The sequence below is a fragment of the Platichthys flesus genome, chromosome 12, assembly GCF_949316205.1.
Source record: "Platichthys flesus chromosome 12, fPlaFle2.1, whole genome shotgun sequence".
Lineage (NCBI taxonomy): Eukaryota > Metazoa > Chordata > Actinopteri > Pleuronectiformes > Pleuronectidae > Platichthys > Platichthys flesus.
Genome location: NC_084956.1, coordinates 4,261,095 through 4,271,741, shown reverse-complemented (window position 1 = coordinate 4,271,741; position 10,647 = coordinate 4,261,095). Strand labels below are relative to the sequence as shown.

General features: G+C 40.3%; 1 protein-coding gene across 1 annotated transcript; it reads right to left on the bottom strand.

The window, feature by feature from the left end:
* Nucleotides 1-8,619: 8,619 nt before the first annotated feature.
* On the bottom strand, nucleotides 8,620-10,351 carry foxg1b (forkhead box G1b). The gene has a single exon (XM_062401392.1). The coding sequence runs from the start codon at nucleotides 10,212-10,214 to the stop codon at nucleotides 8,997-8,999; it is 1,218 nt and encodes a 405-aa protein (XP_062257376.1). The 5' UTR covers nucleotides 10,215-10,351; the 3' UTR covers nucleotides 8,620-8,996.
* Between the last annotated feature and the right edge of the window lie 296 nt (nucleotides 10,352-10,647).

Here is a 10,647-nt window from a genome sequence, read left to right as displayed (position 1 = left end):
AATGTGAACATTATGGACATTTGTGTTAAACTACACTAATAATATATTTATAATTTGAAACAAGTTAAATCACTGAGAAGATTTCAATGTTTTTTATCATCTCAGATAATAAAGTCTTTTTCAGACTGAACTTTTTTTTAAGTTTCAAAGCGACAACATTTCAAAATTCTACTTTTCCTTTCCAGAATTCAAACCATTTTAGTTTAATTCTGAATTATTGTTGCACAATAAGTGTTTAAATAGATGAAGGACAACTTCCTGAGTTGTTTTTCCTGTGAAGATTTTAGTTTTTCTTGTGCTCTTCAGACTTCCCTGACCCTCTGCGATGACTCCCATCTCCCTGGTTCCTCCTCCGCCCTCCCGGTCTCCGTCCTGGTGTCGGTCGGAGCACCGAGCCGTGCACGTCAGGATTATGTGAGTGGAAGTCGCTGCTAATAACCTTTGAAGGGTCGGCAGCTCGAGCACTCGCCCTTTAAACTTCAGCTCTGCAGCAGATTAGATGCCACTTAACACTGAGGCTGAAAAGGCCTCGGAGCAGGAAACTAAGTGGATCCTGTGGAAGCTTCGTCTCCTCTGAACTCAGACGTGTTGAACGGCTGAAAGTCTCAAGGTCTGAGGAGATTTGGAAGCCGAGTGTTCAGATCTTTACACGTTGAATGATTTATCTGTTTTAAATCTCAGCTTTAACAGTTTTAGATTGTTTCTGCAGCTGCTGCTTTTCAGACGTTTTAATCTGAGAACTGATTTGTTTTGTAAACTCCAGACACTAAAAGGCAGAAACAAGGTTTTTATTTGTCGTAGCGACGTTTCAAACTGTTCCTCAGAACCTGATGAATCCAGTCGCCATTTTGAACTCAGCTGATGTGTCACAACCATTAGCAGCAATAAAAACACATTATTATTAAAATAAACTCTAAGAAATGTATTAAGAAAATAGTTTACAATGGAAATTCAATCCAGGTCTCCTAAACAATGTAAGTAAAATAAATGTTCCTTAATTAAGTTGCTGTAGATATAAATCACAGGACAAATTTTTACATTTTGTTTTGACAAAATAAGTTTTTCTCATCTCAGTTTCACTATATGCGGAAGTGTCTCCAGGCTCACGAGGTAGTCGTCCCCGGACCGCACAGTCATCGGTTCGATTCCCGGCTCCTCCAGTCTACAGTGTCCTTGGGTAAAACACTGAACCCTGATTCACCCCCGACACTGAGAATGTAACGTACAGATGATAAAGAAGTTCTGATATGATAATTGGGACTCGTCATTCAAATCTGTCTGAAAGCTTTGTTCCCATTTTAATCATCTTCCACTGTCTTCATGAGTCACCGCTTCACTTTTCCTCTGGTAAATTAAAAGCAGCTGAAGAATTAAAGAATCCAAACACTAAACTAGACACAGTTTGAATCCACGTCTCATTTTGTAATTTGTATCACTCACATTGTAAAACCTCGCCAGAGTCCCGTCCCCTGGAGAAGCTTCTAATACAGATAATTACCAGCAGACAACAACACGTCTCGTGTGATTAAAGATGGAGAATGAAATAATGTGGCCTGAAGCTTCTTGGCACGAAACAGACGTGTTAATACAAAACATTTTTTCTTAAACTGCAGCATGAGAACATGGATCTGAAATGTACGGAGGCCCAGGAGGGTCAGTTCACGAGTTTCTTCCACTGTCTGCTGCTTCGCTGAGTTTAATTCGAAAGGAAAGAAGAACACGAGCAGAGAAGCTGTGTCAGTGAAACACACGTTAAAGATCCCTGAAGGGAAATCTGTGTCATTTCATCCTCAGTTTTTCTGTTTGAAAGTTGAATGAAGTTTGACAGAGTTTGACGTGTAGCTGCAAAAATGTAGTTTTTTATACAACTGGAGTTTTTATCTAATTGTGTAAAATGTGTTTGTTTCACCAGGAGCTGGATGAGTACCAGATCTGAGGACGTTTCAGTGAACGCAACCGAGAAGTGAAACGCGAAGTGCAAATATCCTACTTACGACATCAGCACTAACCGGCTCCTCACTGTTCCACAAGCAGCGGCTCAATTTCCTTTGTTTTGCTTTTACGTGGATCAGCAGCTGGTGTTAAATTGTTAATGACAAACTGACTGAATTCAAAGTGCAGTTGAATCTTAAATGTTCTTCTCTGAGTTTGATAAATCTGAGGTTGTGTTTTTCCTTGCGGGTCAGAGTCTTGACTCTCAGACAAACCACTGAGACGCTTTTACAACGATGATGCAGAAGCTGCTTCATTTTTTTGGGGATGGCAGACATGACAGCCCGACAGTGCGGAGGTCAAAGGTCGGCCCCAATGTTTTATTCATCACTTCAACCCAGTTTTTATCGTCTGACAGCTCAGGACTGTCAGAGTCGGGAGGAGGAGCCTTGTGTTTGTCACTCGAACAAACACGTTTGGATGATTCAAACGTATGAGTGACGACCGTCAGACGTTCTGAGGTCAGAGCTCAGAAAATAAAATAAAGCTGAAGGTTTCTGGGTTTTAAAGTCCATGAATATTTATTTAAAAGTTAGAGGACACAGTTTGATTAGTAGGTGTCACACCCACACAGTCTCATCACCATCGTGATGTCTCAGCCTGCTTTCATCATCCAATAACTAATTTAAACCAAGCTGATCAGATTCATGAACATTTAAACAAACATCAGGGTAGTCAGAAAAACCTGAAATGACAGAAACCTTCTTTGACAAATATTTACTTAACGTCTACTTTGATTTTTTTAGTTTGGTCCATGTCCAATCTGCTAACATGGAGGAGGAGTTTTTTTTTAGATACTCTGCAGCCAGCCAACAGGGGGCTTCGGCACTTTAGGCTCAACCCCTAAGGATCCTGTACTTTTGTAAATGAGAAACACCCTGAGGTGGAACTTTTCTGGGTCTAAAAAGACTTCACTAACTTCATATCAAACCTGGTCCCAGTGGTGGAAAAGTTCCTGCGATGGAAACGCAGCTAAGAGACCAAACACGACCAATTAAAACTAATTGCATATGTTTCATAACGCTCAGTTGATCAGAGGATTACACGTGGTGAATATGTGTAGTGGTTAATATGTGTGTAACGTTGTAATTTTGTGTCATATGTATAAAACATGTGTCTCTATCTCTGGTTGTAAACACAATCCATCCTGTCCTCAGGTTTCCTGATTGTGGATGAACGTTGGCACGGTCGGCTGAGTTCTGGCAGCATACGACCAGTCGTGGGCCTGTCCAGTAAGTTTGACTGGTTTTTTGACTCGTCTGCGGCGGGAGTGACATCACATACAAAATTACATCACTACACACCCTCCCCCTCCGTTCGGCCCCGCCCCCTGGGGCCGCCCCAGCTGCCAAAACAACAGCGCCACCGATGGAGGCGCTGCGTTGACCTAAATTCCCCCCGAGAGAGACTCCTCTTAAAGCTGCAGAGACACAGACGGAGACAGAGACAGACGAGTTGAGACACAGTTAGAGACAGAAAACTTGTCTTAAAACTTCATAGACAGAGACACAAGATGGACCCGAAAAAGACAGACTCAAAATCCTAAGAGATAACATGAAGACTCAGGGACAGACAAGTAAAAAGCTAAGATAGAGGTAGAGACAGATAATTGTTGACAGGGACAGATGCAGACAAAGAAAAGATGAACAGAGACATGATGAAACGACAAGATAGGGACAGAGAGAGGTAGACACTGATGGAGACAGAAACTCAAGGATGAACAGACTATAACTAGAAAGACATGTTGACTACTGGGACGGAGAGATGAGACACTGAAAGATAAAGGTAAAGAGAAAGACAAAAAGAGGAGGACAGTAAGACTAACAGGGACACTGGTAGAGGAGGACAGGGACAGACGCTTAAAGACACAGATAGAAGTGGAGAGAGACAGAAAAAGACAGACTGAGATACAAAGAGAGACAGATAGAGATAAAGACAGAAATTTAGAGTAGCAGAGTTGAAGACACACAGCAGCCAAAAAGACAACGATAAACTGTAGGTAGCAATGGACAGAGACAGATAAACACACAGATGGAAGTGAAGAGAGACAGAAGAAGACAGAGACAGACAAGTCCAACTGAGACAAAGACACAGACAGACACAGATAAAGACAGATAGAGACAGATAAGAGGATAAACTGTAAAAGGCTACAACAGTAAGAGATATGCAGAGACATGAAGACAGGAGACAGACTGATGGACAGAACGAGAGACGGACGGGTAAAGAATAAGATGGGAGAGGACAGAGACGGATAGAGATTAAGACAGATGGAGACAGAGAGGAAAAAGAGCAGCATCAACAATTAGACATGTGCAGAGACACAAAGACAGGACAGAAGGCTGGACGTCGGATTTCCTCTCTGTCTTCTCTTGTTTCTATTATTATTTATGATTCTTCGTCTTCTTCTGACGTCTCCGATGAGTTGTTAGAAAGAATCTCAGAGTTTATCGTCCGTCTCTTCGTCTCTGCACCTTCTGATTCTGAGTCCACAGTCAAACATTGTTAACTCACATCCGTTCAAATACAGAAAAGGAATCATCAGTAAATATAAAGTTTTAGTAAAAGTTCACAACTAAGAATATTCCAATTTTTATAGAAATAATTAAGATAAAGGAGCAAATATTGTTCTGAGGAAGACGAATATCTATGCTGCAATTAATTTGATAATGAGACATTTCTAATAAAATGTATAACTTCCTAAACCTGTAATAATTAATTAGAGAAAATGAATTAATTCTATGTAGATTTCTTTCCACAACAATTAAACTGGATATTTATGTTTTAGAAAGAAAGAAATTTAAAATTCTGCTTTGTTTTCTGGTGAATAAGAGACGACAACACAAAATACAAGAAAATTTACAAATGATAACAAAAGAATGAAATGAAAACACTGAGTCTGATTCAATGAAGTTTCTGTGTCTCTGAAACTCAGGTTTATGTTCAGATTTCCTCCAGTTTGAGCTAATTTTAAGTCAAGTTACACACACACAGACACACACACACTCTCTGATCACATGACACTGCTGAGTTCAAGCAGTGAAGCTTGTGAATCTGCTGAAATCAAACTCATTCAACAATAAATATTCAGCTTAAAGATTGAGAGAAGAACACCTATTTCAATATGTTAACTCTCAGGACTTAATATAAACAGGAAAAGATTAGTGATTAAAATACTTAGGAAGAAAAGAAGTGTGAGGTCAAAGTGAAAAACAAATATCTAAATACATATATCGTCTATAAATCTCAAGACGTCTACAAGTATATCTAAGTTTCACTTTTAAATCACACAAAAAATCCTCAATGATGCACTGTCAAAACTAAATTTCTAAAATTTTGAACATTCCCATTTAAATTACCCAAGAAGAAAATAAAAGTAATTGAATTAAATAGAATAAATAAGTTGTTTAATCAAATGAACATTCGTCATTTACGACTTTTAAAACGATTAAACTAAAGTATAAAACAACCTAAAGAAAAACCTTAAATCGTTATATTTGCATATCGTGATGTTTGATGATTCCACATATTAATCAGGGAAACAGACACTCTCGTTATTTTATCCTTTTTAATCAAGTTAAGTTTCTCTGAGAAAAAAAACAAACAGCAACAGAACAGACGGGACAGATTTCGTACAAGTGAACTAACGACAAAAGTGCAAAACAAATTACAATTCAAAATAAAACAATTCTAAAATATTTTTGTTTTACAAAACCAAAATGAAAAAGTGACACAGGAAGAGTTTAGAAATAAAAAATAAAAACTTCTGAGCCTGGATCAGTCAGTTTAATCTGTTTCTACTTTTTCTACCTTTTTAAATTCAAAAATTACAATTTTTTTATTACTCAAACAGAACGAGGCTCAGTCAGACCCGCATTACTGTGTTTGTGCTTTTATTTTGAAATATTCTTATGTTTCTGTTTATTTTCTGTATGTGTGTGTGTTCGAGTGTGTGTGTGTGTGTGTTCTCTTGTAGCTTTTATTTTTCTATTTTTGTCAAAGTTAAACATAATAAGGTTACAGTTTTTTTTCTTGGTTAACACTGTAAAAATAATACCAGTTAAAAATGTTACCACTTGTAAACTATCAACAGAAACATACACTAAATTCATTTTCATTAACATCTCAATTTAAATAATTTAAAATCAAATTCAACCTGCGGCTTGTTTACTTTCAGTCGACATTATTAGTTCTTGCATTAAACAACTCAAAACAGATGATAATGTTAATAATAATAAATATAACCAAAAGTGCCGTTCAATGTCGGATTTGAATGGGAAGATTTTAATCTAAAGTAATGTTTAAAACGTCTTTATTCCTTTTGAACCACGATCATTTACATAAAGATTTCACCTTTCGCCATTTCTGAAATTTAGAATTTTTATATTTTATTTTAACACAGGTTAAATTTTTACTTAGCGGATGTTTTTCTTAAATATCGTCCACATCAACTGTTTCCTGTTTTACTCGTTTTGCACAGACGTCTTTATTTGCCGTGGATTGTCTTGCTCAGACAGGCTGATCTGAGATCTGAAGACAAAGCGATCAATAATCGATCCATACTCTGATAGTTAAACACAGCATGTTTTATTTTCTGGTTTTATAGAAAATAGCATTTTTCCCGAGCAGTCACATCGCTCTCGGTGATGTAAAATACACTAAATTTTATTTCATGTTTTTTTTGCCGTATTCGATAAAAAGGGGATCAATAAGTGGATTTGTAAATAATCTACAAGATCAATTAATGATTTTTATCCTGAAAAATGCTAATTCAAAAAAGTTAAAACGTTTTCGTTGTTTTGTTTTCGCTAGTTTAAATCGCTAACGTTTGTATAGAAGCTAAAACACAATCTTTATTCTACTAAAATACAATATAGTGGCCAATTTATGTCATGTGATTTATGAGATTAATCTAAATAACATTTTTGCAAATGATTATTTAAATAGTGTTTAGAAAATTAGAACATAGTATGAATTTGACTGGAAATTAAAACTGGATTTATTAAAATCAGCATTTTGAAATGAAGGTGAAAATACGTCTCAGTGTTTTGAGCTTTTACATAAAATTTAGTGACACTGTTGTAAGTTAAATAAAACTAATATTTTAATTTAAAACAAACTGAACTTGTGGGGACAAAAAAAACAACACAAAATCAAGTTTTTTAAATAAAAAACCTCCCACGGGTTGAAATAAAGTCACAAAATGAATTTAAAATCATGTTCTCATTACACAACAATGTGTAAAATAGAAATTCACTAAAAGCTTAGTATCGTCACATCAAACATTAATATCGGTAGCAGGTCGAAAATGGCTGCCTCTCTAGGTCAGCTGATAAACTTGCGCTGCAGTTTTCACTCCCAAACAATCGAAAATAAATAATTTGCATATGTTTGTGCATATAGAAGTTGACTGAAAACCTTGTTTCTCCAATATTCTCAGTTTTTGTTCAAATGTGTTTTCATTTTTTTTTTTTTTTTTACAGCGGCTCTGGTGGTACGAAACCTTCAAGATGGAAAAATTTGAAAACTGAACAAATTTGAGTTGAGATTATTTTGTGATTTTTCTTTTGGTCAGAATCTTTACAATCTGTAAAAAATTTGTTTACAGTTTAAGATGTTTATTGGAGATACAAGTTTTTCAACTGACAAGAGCTGTATGTATATGTGTGTGTGTGTGTGTGTGTGTGTGTGTTTATATGTGTTTATATATGTTTGTGTTTGTATGTTTGTGTTTATATGTGTGTGTTTACATGGGTCTGTGAGTGTGTGTATTTTATGAAGCCACCAAACAAACAAACAATTGGGGAAAGTTTGTCCCTCTGAGGCCTCCATACATCAGCCTCCACCGTCACTTTCAAACTTTACACCGGGAAACCGGAGCAGTTCAGCGGGAAACGAGCAGGAGGAGACGCCGTTACTGTTTTTTATTATTATTTATTTAGAATTTTTTAATTCTTCAATTCAGAAGGATGTTCGTTTGTGTGGAGGCTCTTAGTGCACATGCGCAGCAGGTTTTACGCACAGGCCTAGACACACACATACACAAACACAAACAAACACACACAAACACTCTCACACACACACAGTCAATTCATGTGAAGTGAAAATGACAATCTGGGATTTGATAATAAACAGGAAACATACAAAAACTCCATGTTTTGCATAATTTTTGATGAAGAGTTCTGTTCCAAAAACATGTATATCCAGTTACTTAAATATAACTACTATTATTTAAAGTGATCTTTTTATCATTAGCTCATTCAAACTTTTTGGATATCTATATTTTGGGAGCAAACTCTTCACAGAGAGCAGATGAATTATGACTGTTCTTCTTATTACTTATCCTTTATGATGATTGTTAGGCCTGTCCGGGGTCAAACCTGAGTACGATATGATTTGTAGGCTTGTTTTTCCTCTTTAACCCCTGATTGTCTCTGCTGATCTTAAGGCTTCATTTCTTCACTTATTCAAAAAGGTTTTTACTCTAGAAAAGAGAAAAGAAAAAGTTCTGATTGTCTTTTTTTCTCCCCCTCGATTGTCTCAAAATTCATAAATAATTATTAACCCTGTAAGTAAGTCCCCCCCTCCCCCCTGCCCTCAATACTGATGCGTATACACTGACAAATAGAATTTAAATACATTGTACAATAAATACAAAACATAAATAAAAGACTCAAATGAAGTACTGAAAATCTTTGTACAAGATATAAATAGTTTGAAATATATCCTACTCATATAGCGTTACCTTTGGCAAGTCTAGTTTACAGATGTACAACCCGCGGTAACAAAAGTTTGTCCCTTTTTCAACAGAATGCGAATAAAATCATGTTAATAAACCCGTTGCACATCGGGGCAGAATATGGCCCAAAACAGTTCCACGTCATCCGTGGATCAGTGTTTGATATTTACCACTTTCTCTCTGTGCCCTTTAACGTGACGTCTCTTGTGCGCCCTCGTCCCGGTGCCATCCGCGGAAAGGGGACGGTGAGGGGGGAGGAGGGGGGAGTTCAGTTTAGGAAAGCGTTGGGAGTCACCCTCTTTTGATGGGACAGCATCCCGGGGAAGCCCGCGGACATGCCCTGGGAGAAGGCCGGTATGGAGCTGTTTCTGAGGGAGTCTGAGAGCAGGGACTGCGGGGAGCTGCTGGAGGCCAGGCCGCCGTACCCCGGTGCGCCCTGCTGGAGGTGCGGCGGCGGAGGTCCTCCTCCTCCTCCCGGCGGCCCCGCTGAAGAGTGTTGTGTCCCTGAGACAAAATACCCGGCCGTCTGACCGGACAGCAGCCCGACCGGCGACGTGCTCATCCCGTAACTGTTCGTCAAGCCCAGCGCCCCCGCCGAACCGCCGAGGATGGAGCGCCCCAGGTCCCCGTTACTCAGCTGCTCCACCGCGGGCAGCAGTGACCCGTAGCCGGCAGCCTGGTTCAAAAAGCCGGGCGTGGATCCGTTGTAGTGCGGGTGATGGTGGTGGTGATGGTGCAGGGAGAGGAACGGAGAGATCTGCCAGTACAGCGGGTTGTTCGCCCGCTCGTTAATCCCCAACCCGAGAGGAGCGAAGCGCAGCCCGCGCTTCATCGCCAGTTTGCCCCGGGAGGTGGCGGAGCGCCGGCGGAGCTTCCCGGTGGTTCCCCCGATGAAGACGTCATCGCTGCTGGGGTCCAGCATCCAGTAGTTGCCCTTCCCCGGGTCGTCGTAGTGTCTGGGCACCTTGACGAAGCACTTATTGAGGCTGAGGTTGTGGCGGATGGAGTTCTGCCAGCCCTGCTTGTGCTCCCGGTAGTACGGGAAGTTCTTCATGATGAACTCGTAAATACCGTTGAGCGTGAGCCGCTTCTCGGGGCTCTGCCTGATGGCCATCATGATCAGGGCGTTGTAGCTGAACGGAGGTTTGTCATATTTCCCGTTTTTCCCGCTGTTGGTACCGGTACTGTTCTGCTCCTGCGTCGCCTTGGCGCCGTCCCCATCTCCATCTCCTCCTCCGTCCCCCTCCTCGTCCCCGTGCTCGTGCTTGCCCGGTTTCTCCGGGTCCAGAGCCGCGGCCGTGGAGTCCACCTCTGGTGGGTCCAGCGACTTCTCCGAGTCGGAACCCGGTGAGGGGGAGAAGGTCCCTTGGATACAGGCGGCAGCGGCAACGGAGTCGGATCTGTCGCACTTGGAGGGCAGCAGGAGGCTCTTGATGCTGAAGGAGGAGGACCGGTGGACGGTCGGCGGGTCTTTTACATCCTCCATGCCCGGTGGCTCTCCCACAAAACCAGGAGTAAACAATAACAAACAAAAAATAACAAGAAGAAGAAGAACTCCAAGCTCGTCCTCCTCCGTTTACCGGGCTGGAAACGAAAGACCGGGGAGAGAGAAAGGAGGGTCAGGATGAGAGAAGCATGGATGGAGGAGTGGAGAGAGAGAAGAGACAGACAGAGAGAGGGGGAGAGAGGGAGAGAGAGAGAGGGCGAGAGAGCGAGGGAGCGTGGCTGCAGGAGAAATTAGTAATTAAGGAGGTTCCGACATCAGGAGGAGGAGGAGCTTCTCCAAGTTACTGAATTTATCAACAAATCCTCTTTTCTGCTCCTTCGTCTCCAAACGTCTCCAACACTAACCTGTCATTTATCTCTTTAATCTCCCTCTCTCTCTCTTTCGGTATTTACGCGCGTGCACGCTTGCCGAT

Excerpts from the sequence above, each read along its gene's own strand:
- foxg1b (XM_062401392.1), bottom strand. The coding sequence starts at position 10,214 with ATGGAGGATGTAAAAGACCCGCCGACCGTCCACCGGTCCTCCTCCTTC.